We start from the raw sequence: 24,473 nt of genomic DNA on the forward strand, positions 1-24,473 counted from the left end.
GGGGATTTCCAAAAAATGGAGAATCTGTTTTTGTCAACTACGGAAGAACAAAATCTTAAAAAAATGTGATATTTGGTAATTATAAACGGAAAAAGGGAGGAAATAGTAGGATAAATAGAATATAATGTGAGGTTTGGATACAGATCAAGTTTATCATGCTTGGCTTGAACCATTGTAGCGCTTGGAGGCTTCACGTTATCATGGTTTTAAGCCTTGCATGATAAACTTGATCTTTATCCAAAACTCACATACCGGTAATATTCTCTATTTATGCATTATTTTGGTTTATCAAAACTGCTCTGAAAAAAAACAGTGAATACATTTAAAAAAAGCATATTATGGTATTTGGTGACATAATTTGCTATTATTATGATACTGATCACAATTCTAATGAAATAGAATAGTCTTCAAAACATCTCTCTTGGCAGGCTATTTACAAATTTAAATTTTAATAACATTCTTTAAGTAAACATAAAATGAGGCTTACACATTTTTTTTAAATAAATAGTCTCGAACCTACACAATCGTTTTGAAACCTGATTTTTTGGGTCATCCGATCAGATATTATAATAAATGTTACCTGACCCTTTTCCCCATAAGAAGCAGAGTGAAAATGGCTATATGCAACCAGCATAAAACCATTACAGCCTGTGTGTAACCCGCATGCTGTTCAGGTTTTATGCGGTTTGCTGCTCATCAGTATGTTAGGGTTGGAAATTAATCCTTTGAAAATTTAATCTAATTAGAAAGATCTTTAATTTAATTTGATTTTTTAAACGATTACAAACCCGTCAAATGGTATATCTGAGCTAGAAAGGGCCAACTCAGCACATCTTACCAATACAAATAGCAGCTGTCCCTGTCCATTTGCCCTGTGGCTGACCTACTGTGAGATCAAGGTCACAGTATCTTTTCGGGTTGCCCTGGATAAAGAAACCTAGGTCACAGGTGTACCAGGCGTAGCTACCCAGAAGTCTTTGGGCAGACGTGAACTCAACCTTGCCATTGATAGGGGAATTGATCTTGTTACATGTGATATCTGTAAGTACAGACAAATTACCACTGTCCAATACAAAAAAAAATACAGCTCTGCAAAAATTCAGTTTAGATGCAAAGTGTCATTCAACATTTTACGCACATGCATTAAGCCCGGCATTAACCCATTTATGCCTAGTGGACTCTCCCATCCTTCTAAATTCGATCAATTTATTTCCAAAATTAGGAATGTTAAGTAAATTTATTTCTATATTTAGAACATTTTTTTACAGAAATTCCTTTAAGCGAACAGCGCAGACCTTGATGATATGCCGCATCATGCGGCGTCTCATCTGGGTCTACGCTGTTTGCCAAGGCCTTTTTTCTAGACGCTAGGTATAAATGGGTTAAAAAAAGCCTGAGTTTCCCATGTAAAACCGCAATTAACACATTTTTGTCTGACACATGTGTAAGGCTACATTAAGATTGTTTAATTGGTTACATATTTTTATTACTGATCAATCACATGGCATACTTTTTGAAAAAAAAACCCACAGATTTCACAGCAGTAAATAACTTCAGAGTTGATCAGCAATAGTTTATGAAATTTCAAGTATTTTGTCCTTTAAAAGCATGTGTTAACAAAAGATCTAACACTTTTTGATATTTCATATCATATTGTTATGAACTTTTCCAAGAATGTTTAGTAACCTCCCTTTAGGTTCTTTTTCTAAATTTTGGCCTTTTGTTTGGGCCCTAAGAAAACTGTGGTGATTCTTTAAGTATAATTTTAAAAAATTCCTATTTAAATTAAGCTACATAATTTAATATGTAAACTATATAAATGAAAACAGTGAGAGCAGAGCATGTAAGTATTGTATCTAATATAGACAATTAAAGGTGATACAACACTTTCACACTCTACACTAGATTGGTACATAAACTTTTGTACACCTACCATCACATTTCTCTACGTGTTTAGACCAGGTTCCATTTGACTGACACTCAATGATCTGAGGTGGCTTGTGGTAACAACCCAACACCAGCCTTGTGCTGGCTATGTAACTCCCATCAGATACCGGTTCTATTGTTTCAAATATTTCAAACTCTTCAGAAAAGTTTCCCGGGCACAATGCTGAAAAACAAACACAAAATCAAACACAAATGAAATTTGCTCATCTTTCCTTCATCTATGTTTTAATAGTATTTGAAAGCATTTGCTTCATTATTTGACATAATGCACCAAGCAAGAAGTGCTAAAAGGCCTTATAGGTATAGCTGAAAAGTATCCTTTGCTGAAAGTCATGTTGCTTTTTTCTGGCAAAAATGCTAGTCCTTCTTGCTTTATTTTTTACTATAGGGCTTCATGCCATTTGTTTTGCTACACACCAAATGCATTTCATTAACTGTTCAAAGGACGTGACCCAAGTTTTAAGCATTTTGATAATGTTTTGTTTCATGTATTCCCTACATCAAATAATACTAGCAAACGGTTACAGTAATTATCTTTCAATTAATCCATCAAATGAGCTAGCCAGCAAAGTTACAATGTTGTGTACTTTGATGCACTCTGGCTTCAAGATGTAGGACTTACTGTAGCAGGAGACATTGGGAACCAGCACCGTTGTTCCCAGCATGACCACTTGACTACTCGTGTAGAGGCGGGCTCCAGCCCAACACCCACACTGGTATCCCCCGGGGGTATTGTCACATTTCTGCTTGCAGTCACTGGTTTTGGCTGCACACTCGTCAATATCTGTGAACAGGGATGCATATTGCAGATACATACATATAAGCCTTTCTGAAAAAATAGGGCTTAATGCATGAGCGTAAAGTGTTGTTGCAGATTAGCCTGTGCAGTCTGCACAGGCTTATCAGGGAAGACAATTTCAACTTTTATTGTATTTTTGGTTTAAAGAGCTCTTCTTGGCAAAAATCCAATTAAGGAAGAAAATGTCATCTGTAGAGGCTTATTTGGGACAACATTTCACTCATATGCATTAAGCACAGTTTTAGAGCTGTGTTTGTGAAACACAATGCCCCCTATTGCGCCGCTTTGAAGCCAAATATTTGACCTTGAAGGATGATCTTGACCTTTGACCACTAAAAATGTGCAGCTCCAGGAGATACACATGTATGCCAAATATCAAGTTGCTATCTTCAATATTGCAAAAGTTATGACCAAGTTTTGGGACAGAATGACAGACAGAATGACAGGCCAAAAACAATATACCCCCGCAGCATAATAGATAATTTTTTACCCATGGGGGTAAATACCCACACTTTTCAAAGCATGGGGGTAAATGGTCAAATTGTGCCTTGCTTGAAGGGTAATTTGCTTAAAGTAAAACAAGAATATAGCCGGGGTACAGACACACTACTTTTATCATGTTAAACACAATAAACCATTAACTATGTGTATTCCTTCATAGTAGTAGGTTTCTTAAAGTGTTTTTGTTTTTGTTTTTTTACTGTCCTTGGTTTATAGGCTTCCATGAGCCCTTTCCTCCTTCGTTTTTTCCTCCTAAGCCAGGTCTGGACACATTTAACTTTCAACAGTTCTTTTATTAGCGTTTAAGTGTGTCCTTTTTTGTTTGAAAACAGAGGAAATTAAATCATTCAGTATTGGCAGTACAATGTTTTTACTCGATAAAACTTTTGCCGTATAAAAAGATTCAATTTTACTTTGAGAAGTAATTTGTTTTTGCTTCGAAGAAGTCTTGCTGACATCTTCATGTAAATAAACACATAAGCGCTTGACTGTCTGTTAAAAAAATCAATACTAAATTTACCATGCGTCTAGATGATACAGAGTATACATACCGACTGGCTAACTATTTCTACAATCCAGCGCACAAATTAGCTCTAATTTTTATGAAAACCAGTCTCATATTTTTGCGAAAGACAATAAGCTGTTTGCATTTTTTGTTTACGTTGTACGCAGAGAATTTACATCATTAGCGTAAGTCCAGATTGGCTTGCTTAAATGTACGTACGGAAATGCTAAATTGAGCGTATCTTGATATTTCTAATGCGTATATGCACAGCTTATCTAGAACGCTGCCCCCGATCATTCGATGGGAGGGGGGCATAAAAAGCACATGCATAAAGCCCTGTCTTCCCAGAGAGGGGCTAATATTGAAGTTATCAACATGACAGATGAGCTCTGATATGCTCATAGGACAAAGGTATCTTGCACAAATACTTGTTGTATATTGTTAAATTAAATACTTGATTTATTTCAAGCATGCACTTCAGTGTCAAGTTCATGATACCAATTGAGTCGTGTTCTGAGAAATCTGGGCTTATTGCATGTGCGTAAAGTGTCATCCTAGATTAGCCTATGCCGTCCACACAGGCTAATCAGGGAGACACTTTCCGCTTCTATGACATTCCGTTAAACTGAAATCCAATTTAGGCGGCAAGTGTCGTCCCTGATTAGCCTGTGCTGACTGCACAAGCTAATCTGGGATGACACTTTACCCACATGCATTATGCCCAGTTTTCTCAGAACACGACTCAATTGCTAAGAAGTACACAGACATTTGTTGCTGTTTCATGAAAAGTATGCAACCAAGCCGCTCACACAGCTTATATATGAGTCGTGTTCTCAGAAAACTGGGCATAATGCATGTGCGTAAAGTGTCATTCCAGATTAGCCTGTGCAGTCCGCACAGGCTAATCAGGGACGACACTTTCCGCCTTAACTTGTTTTCGGTGAGGAGGGGCTTCCTTGAAACTAAAAATATCCATAAAAGCGGAAAGTGTCGTCCCTGATTAGCCTGTGCGGACTGCACAGGCTAATCTGGGATGACACTTTACGCACATGCATTAAACCCAGTTTTCTCAGAAAGAGACTCACTTCACCAATCCCATAAATTCACCTTGCCAGTTCTTACCGGTACAGTTGGGCTCTGTTACGCTCCGATGGTGGTACCCAGGGCGACACTGACACCAATAGGAGCCCACAGTGTTGATGCAGATGTCTTCTCCACACACACCTCGGGAACATTCATCCACATCTATAAATCAGAGAACTTGGTGTTACTTGCACATAAGAACAACTTTTGTAATTCTCAATCATTGCTCTTTTTTTCATTCTTGCTTAAAATTGCAATCAGGAGTTGATATTTTCAGTAAAGGTGTCAGACAAGCCATAAATTAAGTCGTAAGCCATTAACAACTTGTATGGTGTTACATGTACATAAGCCACAAGTTCAATTGCAAGTCATTAACATCTTGAAAGATCAACCATACAATATTGTACATGAAAAAAAACTTGATATAACTATTCATTAGAGATTTAAGACTATCAGAGGTTTCTCTTTCTTCAAGGTAATTTTATTACAGAAAAAATAACCTTTGATGCATGTATAATAAAAAGGGAGTACTTCATTCAATTTTTTGTTTACTGTAAAATCATTTGAGCTGCGTTCTGAGAAAACCGGGCATAATGCTTGTGCGTAAAGTGTCATCCCACTTTAGCCTGTGTAGTCCGCACAGGCTTATCAGGGACAACACTTTCCGCTTTTATGACATTTTTTGTTTAAATGAAGTCTCTTCTTAGCAAAAATCCAATTTAGGCGGAAAGTGTCGTCCCTGATTAGCCTGTGCAGACTGCACAGGCTAATCTGGGACAACACTTAACACACATACATTAGCCCAGTTTTCTCAGAACACGACTCATTTATATTCCTCATGAGCTTGTTGCGTTGTTTATTAAAAAAAAGATTTTGTGTAAACACCTATATTTGTGGATTTCTGCTTTTTATGGAACAACATTAGGAATTTGCGTTAGACATTTTCCAATGTGTTTGTGGAACAGTAAACCCACAAAATCAACAATTTAATGTCCAACAACTAATAAAGATTTTACATAATGTGCACTACATTCACCATAAACTAATTTATTTCTAAATATTGCTTAAACTTTTGAGTGTTAGTTAACCCTTTACCAATTAGATACATATTTTCACGCATATGTAGTCCCTTAGAAAGTAATACTTTTTTAAGACCTTTCTTACTAGATTCAAGTTTTTAAGGCTTCATCTCCAAACCTTAGATACTGATGAGCATCAAACAGCATAAAACCTAAACAGACTGCGATTAACTCGCAGGCTGTTCTGGTTTTATGCTATTTGCATATAGCCATTTTCACTTTGCTTCTGAGTGTGAAAGGGTTTAGTAATCACAGTCAACAATTTTTAATCATACTTGCCATAACATTTGGGAATACTTTTATCGTAAACCCCAGACGCATTACAAATCACTCCATCATAAGATCCATTCAGCTGGTATCCATGGTTGCAGGTCACATGGACAAATTGGCCAAGTCTGATTGGTCCAGTTTGATTGACACGACCATTTAGAACAATGATTTCTTTGCAGAAAGGCTCTGAATAAAAGAAAATCCAAATATGTAAAACAACAACATGTATTTTCAAATGGTACAACATTTATGAAAACCTATTGTATGTCTTACATAATTTTGAAAAAAAGGTCACATTTTATTCCTAAAGGTTAAGCATTAAATAATTGTTGTTTTGTTGTCAGGGAAAAAATGCTACACATTTTATAGTAATGTCGTGAATGAAGTGAAAGAACTCTTCTACTGGGCTAATTCTGTTAAGCAATATTACAAGATGTAAAGAAGCTTTAGAAAACAAACCTTGTTCTACTTGAACACTGCCTAACAGAAGCTGATAAATCACACATATTTCACAATCTGGATATACTGTTACTCAACAGGTTGTTATAAATTTTGTAAATTCAGGTTTGATAATACAAGCCTATTTATGGGAAAACTGGGCTTAATGCATGTTCATAAAGTGTTATCCCAGATTAGCCTGTGCAGTGTGAACAGGCTCATCAGGGATGACACTTTCTGCCTAAACTGGATTTTGACTAAGAGGACACTTCCTGCAAACAAAAAATTCCATAAAAGCAGAAAGATTTGTCCGAGATAAGCCTGTTCAGACTCATCTGGGACGACACTTTACCCGCATGCATTAAGCCCAGTTTTCCCAGAACGCGACTCATAATGAAAATTGTCACTCCAGACATACCAATGTCTGCCACACATGCTGGGTGGGGGCTCGACCATGCGGCCATACGACTACTGTTCACAATACACTCAGTGTACATGTTTCCCACCAGATTAAAGCCCCTCTCACAAACGAACTCCACCCGCCGGAGGTGATGGTAGAAATACGGCGTGAGGGTGCGACCATTGGGCAGGGGCTTCAACTTTGGACACTCAATGCCTGGAAAATAGAACAAAAGCATGTTAAATTGTATTTTACAAATGAGCCGCATGCTGGGAAAACTTACTGCTTTAATAGTACTTTTTGTTTAGAGGTAGTTCTTTCTTGGAATAAATGTTTAGGCAGAAAGTGTCATACCTGATAAGCCTGTGCGGACAGCAGCAGTCTGCACAGGCTAATCAGGGATGACATTTTTGGCCTAGACACGATTTTTTGTTTAGAAGAGACTTCCTTTAAACAGCCAGAGCTGTGTTTGTGAAACACAATTCCCCCAATGACCTTAGCCTTTGACCTAGTGACCTCAAACCATGTTTGATGGTAGACCTCAATGAGGTGCATGCACATGTAAAGTTCACAGAACATAGACCCAAGAGTTTTCATTTTATGAGCAAGGTTAAAGTTTTGGGAAGACACTTGGGAAGATGCATTAAGCCCCATTTTACCACAGCACAGCTATTTCTTTTTGATGAAGCATACAACATAACATGTTTGGAAGTGCACTTCTCCTTACCTGCGCATTCAGGAAGTTTACCCCACCCCTTTTCCGTGCATGGAACAGTCTCTGAACCTATCATGGTGTACCCGTGCAGGCAGCTGTAGTTTGCTGTACCTCTGTCCTTCATGTACCGACTTGTCACGTTGAGTAATACTCCATTGGCCAAGGGTTCTGGTGGCCCACAATATATTACTGGAACAGATTATAATCACAATGAAGCACTTGCTTGGATCTCTTTAATCCTTTTCCACTTAGTCACTTATTTTGATGCTTTTGTATTCCCTAGGAAAAATCAAATAAAATTAAAGATTTCTCTAGATTGATTTCAGTTTTTAAGGCTTCACTTACAACCAATAAGATACAGATGAGCAACAAGCAGCACAAAACCTAAACAGCCTGTGAGGTACAGACAGTAATTTTACTTTGCTTCTAAGCGGGAAAGGTTTCAATCAAAGGTTGAGATAGAAGTATTGTTTAAGCTGTACAATCATATGCAAGCTTGACTGTGGGAATTTTACCAGAGATTGAAACATAACTTATCATTATGGCTAAACAAGATACAGAACAATTAAACCACTAAAATGTACATCACCTACATTTACAGGTGGGAGGGTCAGTAAACCAGACCCAGCACATATCACAGTATGATTGACTGGCACCCACCACTACAATGTAAATCACCATATCACCTATATTTACAAGTGGGAGGGTCAGTTCTCAAGACTTAACCCATATCACAGTATGCTGGAATGGCACCCACCGCTACAATGTACATCACAATTTTACCTACATTTACAGGTGGAAGGGTCAGTACTCCACACTCCACCCATATCACAGTATGATTGACTGGCATCCACAATTACAATGTTCAGCCACATTTCACCTTCATTTACAGGTGGGAGGGTCAGTTCTCCACACTCCACCCATATCACAGTATGATTGACTTGCACCCACCACTTCAATGTACATTATCATTTCACCTACATTTACATGTGGGAGGGTCAGTTCTCCACACTCCACCCATATCACAGTATGAATGACTGGCTCCCACCAGTCGGTAGCCAGTATCACAGGAATAGTTTGCTGACTGGCCGTACTCCACCCAGCCTGGGGTGGTGATTGTATGTGCTGAATGAGATCTGTTGTCATTGCAACCTGTTTACAAGAAAACTATAAAAATCAACATTTTTGTCATGTTACAAATAAATATGATTGCATCAAAGGACATTTTTAATACCCAAACTACCAAAACTTTTATACAACATATGCTAAATATTAAATTATTCTTTGAGACAGAGTTCTAAAATTTATTCTCAGAATATTCAGCCACTACTGGATAAAATAAACATTTTTTATAAGTAAACTTGTGAGTAGGAAAAACATATGTTTTTGTAAGAAAGAATGTTGAAGGAATAACACAAAAGCAGCAATTTTATTAAATCATACATTAATCATACATTAATTGATTATTGTTCAATGATAATAAATAAGCAAAACTCTCAGAAAACCCAGCTAAATACATGTGCATTAAGTGTTGCTCAAGATTAGCCTGTACAGTCTGCACAGGCTAATCAAGGATAACACTTTCTGCTTACATGGCTAATTTTGCTTAAAGGAAGTCCCTTCTAAACAAATATCTAGTATAGGCTATACAAATATGTCATGCTTCATACCAAACGAGAATGAAGCATTCCATCCAGACTCGCTGACTCTTCCATCAGTTTGAAATTGGAGGTGGAACTCTCCATTGTGTGAGGTGAAGATTGTCTGGTTAGGACGACCACTGAGTGTCTTGAGCAATGTGGTACTGTTGTACACCTGAATAAAGCAATATACAATACAGCCTGACTCTGGGAAAACAGGGCTTAATGCATGTGCATAAAGTTTTGGTCCCAGATTAATCTGTGCAGTGCACTCAGGCAATTCAGGATGACACTTTCCACTTTTATGGCATTTTTTCAATACTTCCTTTCTTAACAAAAACCAGTATAGATGGAAAGTGTGGTCCTTTATCAGTATGTCACGACTGCAAAAGTTAATATGGGACAACACTTCATGCAAATGCATTAAGCCCCATTTTCCAAGAATAAGCCTCCTTTTTTGCAGACTTTAATCCTATTTCTGTGTACAATGGAAGTGTCGGTATAGTTATTGACAGTCAAATATTCTCTAATTGTCATTAAAACAGACTTCCGGTAAAGGTTAGTATATAAAGCAAACATTAAAACTTTTTATGTCATGCAATCAAAATCATGCTGGCTTTCAAACTTCTGTTTCAAGTCAAAACAAAGTCATAACAAAATGAAAATGAGCATTGTTCTTGGTAAACAGGACTTAATGCATGAGCAGATTTCACAGGTTAATTAGGAACAATACTTTTCCCATAAAATGGATTTTCCATCAGACTTTCTTTAAACAAACAAACCCATAAAAGCGGAAAGTGTCCTTCCTGATTTCCATGTGCGGACTGCACAGGCTAATATGGGACTACATTTTACGCTCATGTATAAAGCCCAGTTTTCACTGAACAAAGCTTAATGATTTATTAAATATGCTTACAAAGATTTATCACATGCCATACCCTGTTTTCAATGTAATATAACCATTATTTTTTTTTTTTTATTACACATGTGTAATACAACATTTTTAAGCGTTTTCATTGGCTTAGTTTTTGTTTATTGACCAATCGCATTTTGTAATTTTGCTGAAATGTTGTTGCTTACGTCAAATGATGTTACGAAATGTAATTAACATTCGGGATTTATCATTATGTTTGCGTAAATATTTATTTGTTTATTTATTTAATTTGCTCATTTAAAAGCATGTGATAAAAAAGATCTGACACTCGTCTTATCATACCATATTTTATTAAACCCGTCCAGGAAATTCGTTAGTAAGCTCGCCACAGGCTCGCTTACTAACAAAATTCCTGAACTCGTTTAATAAAAATGGTATGATATGACAACTCGTGCCAGATCCTATTTATACATAAATATTGCCAAAACAGCAAAGACAGTGAGGACCTCCTTTACCTTAACCGTATCAAATTCTTCCTCTGTGTCAAAATTATGAAAAATGAGAGTTGTTTTTCTTTGGAGTGCATCGCGCAGGGCAACAGTACAACGGAGATTTGCAGGGTACTGGTTCCCTGTAGAGTATCCAGGGGAGGTAATCCTTCCAAACCCTGTTGTCATGGTTACATCACAACCTTCAAGGAAGAAAAATGTAGGCAGAGATAAACGAGACTCTGATGTAAACAATATTATACCTCAATTTAGACATTTTTTAATGTTTTACAAATACAAAACATGTCATTTTGTGAAATGATCGAGCCCACTACTTTAATTTATGCTGGATCTTAGAGTAATTCATGTGCAAACAACTAGCTATCAAAAGGATATTTTTAACATGCCATGGTGAAGCCTTGACCACAATCAAGTCTACCTTTTAGTATGCAGTATTGTTGTGTATGCCATCATCAAATATTTATCTTTTTGATATGCATCAAGAAAAGATTACTGTAACAACTTCTTAAGGTTTTCCTTTATGTAATATTTAAGTTTGATCACTATCAGAAGTCAATAAATTATTAAAGCTTTACATTTTTTAATTAAATGTTACTTTATGATTTTAGCCCCGCTTTTTGAAAAAGGGACTTAATCCATGTGTGTAAAAAGTTGTCACAGATTAGCCTCTGCAGTCCACTTTGGCTAATCACACACAACACTTTTCACCTTAACTTTTTTATGCTAAGAAGAGACTTCCATTAACCCTTTGCATGCTGGGAAATTTGTCGTCTGCAAAAATGTCGTCTGCTGAATTTCTAAAATTAGCATTTTCTTCGATTTTTTTCAAAGAATACTATCAGAATAGCAAACAGTTTGGATCCAGATGAGACGCCACGTTCTGTGGCGTCTCATCTGGATCCTAACTGTTTGCAAAGGCCTTCACAACTCGGTTCCCGCACTGTAAGGGTTAAATGAAAAATACCATACAGGAGGAAAGTGTCATCCCTGATAAACCTGTGCAGATTGCATACTCTAATCTGGGATGAAACTTTATGCACATGCATTAGGCCCCATTTACATGATTCTGATGCCTCAACCAGTTTCAAATGTTTAATTATGCGATTTATATACTAAAGCCTCTACCACTTTCAAAAGCCTGTTTGATAGGCAATGTGTTTTTACAATGTTTAATACTTAACAACTTTTACCTTTCTGATATGTTACATTAAAGCCTTGACCACTGTGGTAAAGGTCAGTTGTCAGCATCAGATATACAGCTTGTCCAGTGGTAAAGAGAAGCTCACTCCGCAACTGACCGTTGTAATGGCGTAGAAGACTGCTCTCCCTTGTTTCACCATCAAACAGTTTGAGGGAATCACCTTCTGCCAGATCTAGATACAGCACCTAGAATGTTCCCGTATCATGATACTAGTGAGCCTTGTTCTGGAAAAACTGGGCTAAATGCATCTGTGTAAAATGTTGTCACAGATTAGCCTGTGCAGTCTGCACTGGCTAATCATGGACAACACTTTCTGCCTAGATTGAGTTTTCATTAAGATGACACTTCCTTTAAACATAAAATTCCATTAACCGTAAAAACTCAGTCATAGGTCTGCCCGCTCATAAGTCGGGGGTATAAAAATGGTTCGAAAATATGACATTTTGTGTATGTTGACTTTGTAAGTCGGGTTAAAAAATACAGACAATCGGAAAATAAGCGTCAATAAAATTGCGACCCCATCAAATTTATTTCCGATTCTGTGACACAACTATATTGATTAACATGTTAAGTATATTAAACAAACCCGATATTATAGTAGTTAAAAATAGTTTTACCTCGCAATTTGATAATCAGTAATAATCCAACAACACACTCTGCCATAATTTACGAATATGTGTTTAGGAATTTTGTAAACACAAGCGTCGGCCATTGTAAGGAACTGTACATGAAGTTTGTAAATCGCGGAACTAATTATCGGTATTTCTCGGAAAATCATAGGTAAATGTATTTGTCGTTTTAATGCTAAGGCCGAGTAATTACGGCAAATCGGAACTCAACTTGCGTAAAACACTTGCTCAATTAACCATTAAACTCCACCTCTGTTCTCTGCAAAAGATTCGAAAGGCGGAGCTATGCACGTGCTATTATTTAATTGGACGATTGCCATAAATGAACAAACATACAATTGGTTAAGCATGTTGCTTGTTAGACAAAGGAAGCCAATTTTGTCAGCGAGAAATTTGTCGCTTTATTGCTTTAGACAGGAAGCGGCTTTCCTTTGATGACGTCAAACTGTCAATTCACACAGTGTGCAAATTTCACGAACTCTTTGTTTACAATTCTAGTAAAAAAACACTTGCTAACATTAAACTTTGGTTTAAATTATCAAAATAAAGCAGAAGTTAAGTTGACAAATATGATTTAATTAATTCACATCAGTTAAAATAAGACTTTTGCGCTGTAGATCAACGAGTTTTTGTGACAAAAACAACTTTAACAACCGCAACGATGTGGGGATCAATTCACCTCGATTTTTTTTTTCATGAACGATCTCATAAGTCGAGACTATAATTTTAATCAATTTTTGGAGGAAAAATATCTCGACTTATGACTGCATTTTTACGGTAAGTGGAAAGTATCATCCCTTATTAGCCTGTGAGAACAATTAAAGTGATTTTTCTAGTAAGTTTTGTGATTTTTTCCCTCCTCTTTTGCTGGATCATACCTCATACCACACTCATGCATCAATTTGTATATCTTTTTTGATTATTTGATACATCTCAAATATTTGTACACACATGAAGAAGTGCGTAAACCCAGCTACTCACCTGATCACAGTATTATAACAGAAAACATGATTTTTCATTTAAAACATTTTCATTGTTTGTTGTTTTTCTGATTTATAGTCGATGCATACAGTTTAACACCTCTTATGAAAATTGCAAATTTATATGTACACTATACAATGTGCTAACTCTTTCCCACTCAGAAGCAAAGTGAAAATGGCTATGTGCAAACAGCATAAAACCAGAACATTCTGCGAGTAACTTGCTCATCAGTATCTTAGCGTTGGAAATAAAGCCTTTAAAAATTGAATCTACTAAGAAAGGTCTTAAATTAAATATAACTTTCTAAGGGACTACAAATGCGTCAAAATACGTATCCAAGTGGTAAAGGGTTAATGTATTTTTGAGTCATGGTATCGTTTCTTATGAACAAAAAGCCACCATAACGAATATATCATTGATCACAGGTATCTGCAATAATAACAAAACCCAGAAATACTTTCTGTACAAAAAAATGTTCTTTTCGATAAGATAATGTCTGTTACACACGCAGCTATCAGTTTTGAAACATGCATTTTCAGGTGGGAACTGTGCCCGATATTTGCACAACACTGCTCACCATAATGTTTATATTTCCAATAACATTTACTGGAACATCTGCATTCAATAATCGTGTAAGTGATGCTCTTATTTTCTGTCTAAGCTTTAATTAACAATAACTTTTAGCAATCCTCAAGATCATAAATATTTTATGTTTGAGACAGTAACTGTATGCTTAAATCTATTAAGACTCCACTGCCTTATTTTTTTATTATTATTTGTTAACCTTTTTTTCCCAATATTCATGCCTACAAATAGGTTTTGTTTGTTTCCTTTAACTGGGACTCTATGAGATATCAAATTGCATAATAAGTATTTAAACAAATCAATTTTAAAATTAATACTATCAATAATGAGCCATATAAAATTACAGTGGGTTTTCAAACTAATAGAAAATGAAATGAAATTCAAATATAATCACTATACAGTGAAACCTCGCTATTAAGACCACCTGTGGGGCTTTTGTAAAGTCGTCTTAATAGCGAGGTGGTTTTAATTCTGAATTTTCATGAATTTGAAGGACAGATAAAACAAAAACGTTAAAATTCAATGAATTTTAAAAATTTCGCATAAAATATACCAGAAATTAATTTATGCAGTATACAAAGATAATATGTCCGGCTTTTCAAAGAAGAAGTGAAAATACATGTAAATGTACTTTTCATCATGACACTATCCCTTAGGCTTACTTAAAGAATGAGTCAATTGTCGTCTGCTTTGAAGAGCTTTTCCCTTTCACAACCTGCTTTTCAATACCTTCCTGTAGTCTACCACATTCAGATGCTAACGATTCCATATCTTGGTTATAACAGTATAGTCTTATCTGGATTGCAGCCGACATTTCACATCCGACATAGCTCAAACAGGAGTTTCTCATAACGGGCCATTTCTATTCATAACACATTTTTTTTAATGGTTTATGCAATTTTGTTTGGTCACAACTTAATAGGTTATGAGCTGCATAAAAATCTGACTCAGCGGAATCATGTCCAACTATCAAATGACAACATGGAGCCAGCCGAGCAAATAACTTTTTGGAGAGACGAAAAAAAAAAAATTAACACTCCCGAGTCTTTGAAATGCAAAATAAATCAGCCAACTGCCCTTGAGATTTCCCATCACTCCCGTTGATCAAATAATTTTTTCTTTTAAACACAACTCTTGTCGTTTTCGCTTATCCATTTTGAATAGCAATATGGTATACAGGTCGGATTTTATATCCATCACGAACAAAACCGTCTTACTCAATTATCCTAACTGTTAAAGTATTCGCAATATTAAATCTTTAAAGTGTGTACCAAACAATAACCAATTTACCCATCAAAGACTCAATAATAATAGCTAATTGTCAATCAAGAATCAAGGGTTAAAAAGAATAACAAGTGCCGAAAATCTAACACCTGCGTCACAAATTGATGCCGAAAACCGTTGTCGTGAATTGTGGTTAATTGGTTCACAATGGCTTTGAACACAAACCCGATTGAACCAGAACACCCAATCATTAGGGATCATATTTTTTTCGGTTTTGTCGGTCCTATACCGATTGAGGTCATGAAAGACCGATTGAAAATCCCAAACAGTCGGTCCTATTCGTTTGCTAAAATTTGCATGTCATGAAATCGATTACACAGTGAACATGCTAACACCCCCTATTTACATTCTTATCTCGATTAGGTGTGATATACCATTCGCTGCAGTCTCTAAACCGGTCAGGACCAGTTTATTGCATGTCAGCCGACTAGTATGACCCCAAGCAGCGAAAATTCGCGCGGTTGTCAATATCAATCGATAATTTCAATGGTTTATACCTAGCACTCTAATTAATCAGTCTGTAAAGTGTACCTGTCCACAATAAAATCGTTGATAGTTACTTCGGAGATGTAAATCTTGATGTTATCTTCGTGGAAATTGTGCATTTCATGCATGAAACAGTAAACTTTCATATAAACAAAGAAGAAAATCAGATTTTCTGCAATAATTGTGGGCGGACCTTATAGACTGAAAGCACGCGCTGTAACTAAACAAAACATGCTGATACTTTTTTCACCAGCGTAATAATCCAGCAATAAATGAATGAAAGTCGCGGATCTGATCGACAGAACAGCCGAAAGTTATTTTATGGGCGGAACTTCACACAAGTACACAAGAAAAATAATATTCATTGTATAAAGCTTTAGTAAAAATCGTGTTAGAATCAAAATAATTCGTGTACTTTATTGTTTGTTGTTGAATAACCACGACCGGAAGTTTAGATGCGTGGTATCAAATCACACAGAATAATAATATTGACAACGATGAAAAAAGTCAGATAAAACAGCACACGAAACACGGAGCGTATATTGACTCATCTAAAGTCCGTGCACGAAACAACAATGAAATAGCAAATGATAAAACCAATTGAGAAAACTCGTATTTACCGTTTAAAAAATGCCTAAGGGAATTAAACTTGTACTTTTGTTATACCACCTTCATGAATGGCAAAATCAATTGTATATATTTTAACGTAATATGTCATGATTGCGGATATAAATGTTCGGACACATTTTCCCCAGTTACATCCAGACCGATTGATGTTGCTGGAAAATATGATCCCTGCCAATCAAGTTAGGTGAGAAAATAACTGGTGGTTTGGCGGGTGTCAATTTAGAGTAATTTCGTTCATTGCTATTTATTAAAGTGGTTGTAATAGCGATTTAGCAGTTGGTGGGATAAGTGAGTGTAACGATAATTGAAATATAGAAGGAAAAAATCCGGACTGAAAAATGGTAGTTGTGTTAGCGAGTTGGTCGTAATACCAAAGTGGTCAAAAAGAGAGTTTATACTGTAATTATTGGTAAGCAACAATTAATGGTACTAAGAGGATGTGTACAAACTAACTAATTGTGCAAATTCTGTTCTTTTATTTTTGACAATATAAATTGAGAAGCAATTAAACGAATTTGAAATTGTCATCATTGACTTTGAAAAATTTAAGGATAAAACTACATACATGGATGCTTATTATGACCCTGGGATCAGTCCGTATGATCCAGCTACACTTCAGGTTTCCTTGGTAACCAAATGGGTATCCAAGGGAGGCAATCCATGACAACTCTTCTTTTGCTCTGCGCTCCTCAACATCACTGGCAGCAACTGAAAGTGAGAAAAACATCAACAATTCTTCAATGGACTGATTCAGTGATGCTTTTTGGTTGTGGTAATGTGTCAAGAAAGCAGAAAGTGTCATCCCTGATTAGCCTGTGCTGACTGCACTGATTAATCTTGGACCATACTTCACACACATGCATTAAGCTTAGTTTTCATAGAACACAGCTCAATTAGAAACAGTTGCATTTCAGGAAGTCACTGAAGATGATATTTTTTCCATAATTATCAAGTACAAGTTAAAAAAATCTCTTGAACATGCACTTCAAATCTCTTATCAAGGGTGAGGCAAACACTAATAGAAGAGTGCAGAAAACTCAAGATGGGAGGTTAGTATAACATGAAGAACAAACCATATAGATCATATGTTACAGTAAGGACATCATTATTATTTCCTTTGGAAGAGGACACAGTTTAATTAACCAAACAGGGAAAAAAGCTAAAATGACATGTTGGGTTGATTATTACGACGATTAAAAGACAATTTTCAGGATGAAGCAATTATATTAATTTCTATTTCAATGTAAACAATCATTATTTTTTGTTCAATTTTGTGACATGATAATGATATGAACCCTAGATCTAAATGTGGAAAGTTATAGTGAACAACAACTTAACATTCATAACCCAAGGCTTTTTGTAATACATCAAACATTATTACAGGAAAATCTGTGGTTGTTGATTGGACATCAAGAACGTTCAAACATAAACCAGAAAAAAGTACATTTAATTATGATGTTGCTTGACTACACTACTTTGAATCTGAACATCTGTGTGGAAGCAATAGAGTTCAAACTTCTGCAACAGTCAAAGTAACTTCATTCAATCAACTGGCTCTGTTTTACAGTATTTTCCATTGAAAGCCAGATTGGGCTATCAGTCTTATTTTCATGTATGCTTAGTTCAAGGGATGGTATGCTACTTTTTTCATTTTCAATTCATTATAACATGAAAGTCAACAAGTCAACTATAGATCATTCTTAAGTAACACGCTGTAAGAATTTTGCTTTATCACTTATTGAAACATTACTGCTTTACAAAAGCATTAAATAACACTTCAAAGTCTTTGGCTCAACACTGCGGTTTTAAATTTTTGTTAAAGAGAATGTAAACAAATGGGCGTAAGCAAGACCTATCAGTCGTCTGTCAGAAGAAGTGTCAGCAGCATGAATATATGAAAGTAAACATGAATTTTATGAAAGGTTAACAGCAGACGACTACTATGCTTAGCATGTTAATGGCACACAAGTGGACCATTAAGTATCTTGTGACAGAAATTTGTATAATTCATGAAGGAATAAAGCGACACAAATTTAATTAAATAGATCTTTATAGCTTATAATGCATATCTCATAATGGAAGTTTTAATAAATCAAGAAGGAATTGATAACCGACACCAATTTGATTAAAATTTGGATCTTTTCGATTCTAATGAATACAAAATAAAATGCTGAATGCAATGTGATCCATACTTAAATTGGATTTATTATGTCGATATGTCAATACCAAAACAGCATATACAAGAAAAACAAGTGTAAATACCTGTCTTTCATAAAATATAAAATGCATATTGTTTGTGTATTTGACCATGTAAGAATTTTCTCATATAAGGTCTGTGAATGTGTTGTTCAAAATGATAATTATATTATAAGGCATGACCAGAACACCCCCTCATCCCCCTAAAAAAACAACAACAAGAAACCACCAATGCAACCAATTTCCAACTGCCCCTGTCTTTCAACAAACTTCCATTCAAAAAGGGGAATAGTGGATACAGTATCGGCCTAGCAACTGGGAGATCACGGGTTCAAGCCCCACTGTGGTAGCGTTTTTAAGACCTCCAACAAAGACACCAAGTACTGGTTCTACCCAGGAAATGGACTTGAGCTAAAATAAGCTTAAATTTTTATATAACAATATCATTTCCCTCACCGGGTTCCCATGTGGCATTGAAGCCACGACCCTCGACACTGTGATCAGATGAAAACGTCAGCAGCAGTATGTTCGTTGTGGATGTCACATTGGGATGGGTGGTGTCCCTTGACTGGACAGTCCTATTAGTTGTGTTCCCTGAAAACGTTCCCAGCACTGGATCCTCAAGAGAGGGGCCATCAAAAACTTTCACAACATCGTATATGGCTTCCGTATTGAGATCAGTGAACTGTAATGAGAAAATAAACAAAGACATGGTTATAGAACTTTTGAGTTGTTCATGACTTGGTTCAAGATTTATTCTTAGCTGAAACACTTTTCATTGGATTTTAAATTAAGCCACGCTCTTGGAAAACTGGCCTTAATGCATGTGCACAGGCTTATCAGGTACAACACTTAATGCATGTGCACAGGCTTATCAGGTACAACACTTAATGCATGTGCACAGGCTTATCAGGTACAACACTTAATGCATGTGCACAGGCTTATCAGGTACAACACTTTATGCATGTACACAGGCTTATCAGGTACAACACTTAATGCATGTGCACAGGCTTATCAGGTACAACACTTAATGCATGTGCACAGGCTTATCAGGTACAACATGTAATGCATGTGCACAGGCTTATCAGGTACAACACTTAATGCATGTGCACAGGCTTATCAGGTACAACACTTAATGCATGTGCACAGGCTTATCAGGTACAACACTTAATGCATGTGCACAGGCTTATCAGGTACAACACTTAATGCATGTGCACAGGCAAATCTGGGACAACACTTTGCACACAGGCATTAAGCCCTGTTTTCCCAGAGCCGGACTTGTTTTTAAAGGGATTTGGTGTGTGAATTACAGTGAATTTACTGTTGTTAATCCTTTCCCCCATAAGAAGCAAACTAAAAATGGCTTTTAAAACCAGCATAAAACCAGAACAGCCTGGGAGTAACTCACAGTCTGTTCAGGTTTTATGCTGTTTGCTGCTCATCAGTATCTTATGGTTGAAAATGAAGCTTTTTAAAACTTGAATCTAGTAAGAAAATTCTTTTAAATAAAATTAAACTTTCTGAGGGACTACAAATGTGTACAAATACGGATTTAAGTGGTTAAGAGATAATCAAGAAGGGTATGTAAAAATGGGTTTCAAAAAAGAACAAGCCAATGCATTGCTAAACTTGATTATAATTCTATTAATGCCTACTCACTAATGGAAACTATGAACAGGAGTAGGAACAGGAGGTGCACATTTGTTTAAACTGTCATGGTTTTCTAAGCATTGCAGCTGCAATGCATCATGTTTGTTATCAGAATCGGGGTGAATTTTACAAGATGCAAGTGTGACGTGAAACATCTTGATAAGAAATTACAAGATACTTTCTCAAGACATCCAGATCAAGAAAAAACATTTATGGCATCAATGAAGATCTTCAAATGTGAATGGCAAACTGTGAAGTCTTTTGCCACAGATTTATGACAGAATTAACACTCCAAACTACATGATAACAACTGTGTACAACAGCTTCCTAAAACATCAGACACCCTCTGGTAAAATGTGGCGTAATGCATGCGCATGAAGTAAGGTAAAAAATTAGCCTGTGCAATCAAAACAGTCAAATCTGGGATGAACTTTCTGCTTAAGACTCAATTTTCAGTTAGAACACACTTTAAGTTAACAATTCTATGATGTCAGAAAGTGTCATCCCTCATTCGCATGTGAGGACTGTCAGGCTAATCGGGGTCCCCTTTTATGGTATTTTCGTTTAAATGAAGTCTCTTTTAAGCAATAGTTTAGGCCCAAAGTGTGGTCCCTTATATCTACACAAATGCATTAAGCCCCATTTTCCCAGACTGCATCTCAAATGTTTTCCTATGCACACAAAAGCACTAAATTACAGCCTGTCAACAGCCCAGCCTCAAAGCTTCATTTGCCACAGTAGGGTAGAGTATTTTAGAGACTGAAAGCAATTAGACCACACCCAACCCTACAACCAAGTGGTATCTGGTTTATGCATAATCTGATTGTGCCCTGGTGCAGCAATTTAATGCCATAGATGTTGATTAGAGGTCTCCCACTCTCTCTGATAGTTTTCCAGCTAGGTTTTCCGCTTGCCAGGCTGTATGGCTCTGCGTGTTGATGCCTTTTGACTTGCAATTTGCAGGATATCTTTTGGAAGAAAAGTTTATTGCAAAATCATTCAGCCATCAGCAACAATTGTTTCTTTATCTTTTTCTGAGATTTTTCACTTATCAGTGGTTTGCTGTGTACAATTTGGAGCCAAAATTCGGCCCCATTCCCAATCTAAAAAGGTTTTTTTTTCCACATGAATGCTTTAAACTTCACATTTGAAGGTTTCCAAGAAATAAAAATAAAACAAGGGCTGTTTGTAAAACACGCATGCCCCCCATATGGGCTGTCAGTTGTGGTGGAAGCCATTGTGTGAATACGTTAGAAATCATTTTATTGCTTCAGGTCACTGTGACCTTGACCTTTGACCTAGTGACCTGAAAATCAATAGGGGTCATTTGCCAGTCATGATCAATGTACCGTTGAAGTTTCATGATCCTAGGCCTAAGCATTCTTGAGTTATCATCCGGAAACCATTTTACTGTTTCGAGTCAGTGTGACCTTGACCTTTGACCTGAAAATCAATAGGGGTCATCTGCCAGTCATGATCAATGTACCTACAATGTATGAAGTTTCATGATCCTTGGCCTTATCTTTCTTGAGTTAGCATCTGGAAACCATTTTACTGATTCGAGTCACTGTGACCTTGACCTTTGACCTAGTGACCTGAAATTCAATAGGGGTCATCTGCCAGTCATGATCAATGTACCTATGAAGTTTCATGATCCTAGACCTAAGCATTCTTGAGTTATCATCCGGAAACCTTTTTACTGTTTCGAGTCACTGTGACCTTGACCTTTGACCTAGTGACCTGAAAATCAATAGGGGTCATCTGCCAGTCATGATCAATGTACCTATGAAGTTTCATGACTCTAGGCCTAAGCATTATTGAGTTATCATCCGGAAACCATTTTACTGTTTCGAGTCACTGTGACCTTGACCTTTGACCTAGTGACCTGAAAATCAATAGGGGTCATCTGCCAGTCATGATCAATGTACCTATGAAGTTTCATGATCTTAGGCCTAAGCATTCTTGAGTAATCATCTGGAAACCATTTGGTGGACGGACCGACGGACGGACGGACCGACGTGTGCAAAACAATATACCCCCTCTTGTTCGAAGGGGGGTATAATAAAACAAATATGAACATTTATGTAATCTCCAATCCAGCTCCTAAGTTGAACATTGGTAAATATAATATTTAAAGCACTTTATATTTCCAATTTTAGTCAAAACAATGCATTTTTCCAAATCCAAAGGGACCCAGCCCCATTCCCATTTTGGTGATAAAAAACACTGTTGATTAATTTGGAAGCAACTGGGTTAAAATCTTTTCATATACAGACCTATATGCTTCTGTCACAACAATATCAAAATCAGTCATACTATCTAAATCAGTTTTTTTTTAATTGCATAATTAACAACAAACTTACAATCAGGGCAAGCTAAGTTAACATTTGACCTCAAAGTTTGTCCTTGACCTTTGGGGAAAGGGGTATTACATATGACACACTGTCTCCATATGTTGGTCCACAGACGCTCCATGGCAATGACTCAATAATGGACTATCCGTTGTGACGCAATTTTAGTTACCTGTTGTTTATTATAAAGCATAGTCAATATCTACAGTCAATCGTGTATTAAGAGACCACTCAAGGGAGTTTCCAAAAGTGGTCTCTTAATAAAATGGTCTTTAAATAAAAAAGGCCAGTCTGGAAGAGTGCTAACTTATTGCATCCTTAAACCAGGTAACCACAATATCATTAATGTCCTCATTCTGTACGTGAACCTCGCGCGCTTTTTTCACCCAACGCATTATTTTCCACGTCTTCAAGCACCTCGGCATTACGCTTAAGAATGTTCTGAATTTGAGATTTTCCGACTCAAAACTCATTACCGATTTTATGTGCGCTTTTGCTCTTAGACAATTTCAATACCCGAATTTTCTCAATCAACATTAACACTTGCCGTTTTGACATTTTAATTTATGCATGTACGCTTAAGGAAATCTCACTCTATTATGATACACAAAGCGCTGAAAAAATTAAAACACGTCAATTGAAAACAAACAAACAGGCTTGATTGGAAAATTTCTTAAGAAAATAACAATGTGATTGGCTAACACATACTTATTAGCGTAATGACAATTTGTAAATGAACGGATTTCAACAGATGTTGCCGAATAATAGTTTATTTTCCTGACCTCTCAGGAAATGTTTGTCGCGTGCAGTGCATTATTTCTGCACCTGTTATCTATACTCGAGAAAAATCGGCAAATAAGTTTGTTCATTGGTGTTCCACATTGTAAACTATTTAAACGGTAGACTGTGTTTAATAAGCTCTTTTATTATTCAACTTAATGAATTGATACGCAGTCTGCATCAATAGCGGTCAGAACCAGTCAACGAGACAAAGCATAATCATAATGGCTGGTGTGAAAACAAAACAAAGATGTAACGGTACGTCTTATCGGCTTAGATAAACAATCAACACCAATTTGTCCCTGAACGATCAATAGATTAACCACTTTTACCTCAGAGTGGTCGCTTAATTAAAGATTTGGACATCAAAATACACGAAAATCAGGGGTCGCGTAAGACAAAAGTCGCTTAATACAATACCAAAATATAGTGAAAAAGCTCGGTGGGATTTCAAAGTGGTCGCATAAGACAAAGGTCGCTTAATTCAAGTGGTCACATCCACAAGATTGACTGTATATACATAGTCAAACTATCTTTTTTTTAAGAAGACGTTTTTATTGATTTAGTATGTGTATGCATTATAAAAAACAATGGGTAACTAAAATTGTGTCACAACGGATAGTCGATCATTGAGTCATTGCCATCGAGCGCCTGTGTGTTGGTCATGTTGCATGATGAATGGCAAAGTTAACGTCTGGATGATCACAGACACATGCATGCAATCATTAACACACTCACACTCGACTATTGTAAATTCTATTTAGATCTTTCCACTAGCAGGCTCAACAAAATATTAAAATCAACTTTTTGTTTAGTTTCCCTTTTTTGTATTCATTCTATATTTTAACAGGTTTATAGAAATTGTAGAAATAATGTGATGTCTTTAGAGTTTCATCTAAATTAATAACATGATACTAACTAACACCCAAGTCTGACTCTTTGA

The 24,473-nt window shown here is 36.4% G+C and overlaps 1 protein-coding gene across 1 annotated transcript in view; it reads right to left on the minus strand.

Annotated features, from left to right (window-relative positions):
- LOC127840574 (uncharacterized) overlaps positions 1 to 24,473 on the minus strand; it is a 107,286-nt gene that overhangs the window by 69,245 nt on the left and 13,568 nt on the right. The window contains exons 4-16 of the mRNA XM_052368983.1: positions 19,206 to 19,434; positions 17,119 to 17,261; positions 11,951 to 12,146; positions 10,767 to 10,942; positions 9,408 to 9,552; positions 8,719 to 8,889; positions 8,331 to 8,399; positions 7,750 to 7,926; positions 7,041 to 7,238; positions 4,875 to 4,997; positions 2,570 to 2,731; positions 1,934 to 2,110; positions 839 to 1,039 (exon numbers count right to left, since the gene is read on the minus strand). Of these exons, the coding sequence (XP_052224943.1) occupies positions 839 to 1,039; positions 1,934 to 2,110; positions 2,570 to 2,731; positions 4,875 to 4,997; positions 7,041 to 7,238; positions 7,750 to 7,926; positions 8,331 to 8,399; positions 8,719 to 8,889; positions 9,408 to 9,552; positions 10,767 to 10,942; positions 11,951 to 12,146; positions 17,119 to 17,261; positions 19,206 to 19,434 (2,167 nt within the window). The remainder of the gene's footprint in view (positions 1 to 838; positions 1,040 to 1,933; positions 2,111 to 2,569; positions 2,732 to 4,874; positions 4,998 to 7,040; positions 7,239 to 7,749; positions 7,927 to 8,330; positions 8,400 to 8,718; positions 8,890 to 9,407; positions 9,553 to 10,766; positions 10,943 to 11,950; positions 12,147 to 17,118; positions 17,262 to 19,205; positions 19,435 to 24,473) is intronic.

This window comes from Dreissena polymorpha, chromosome 8 (assembly GCF_020536995.1).
Source record: "Dreissena polymorpha isolate Duluth1 chromosome 8, UMN_Dpol_1.0, whole genome shotgun sequence".
Taxonomy (NCBI): Eukaryota; Metazoa; Mollusca; class Bivalvia; order Myida; family Dreissenidae; genus Dreissena; species Dreissena polymorpha.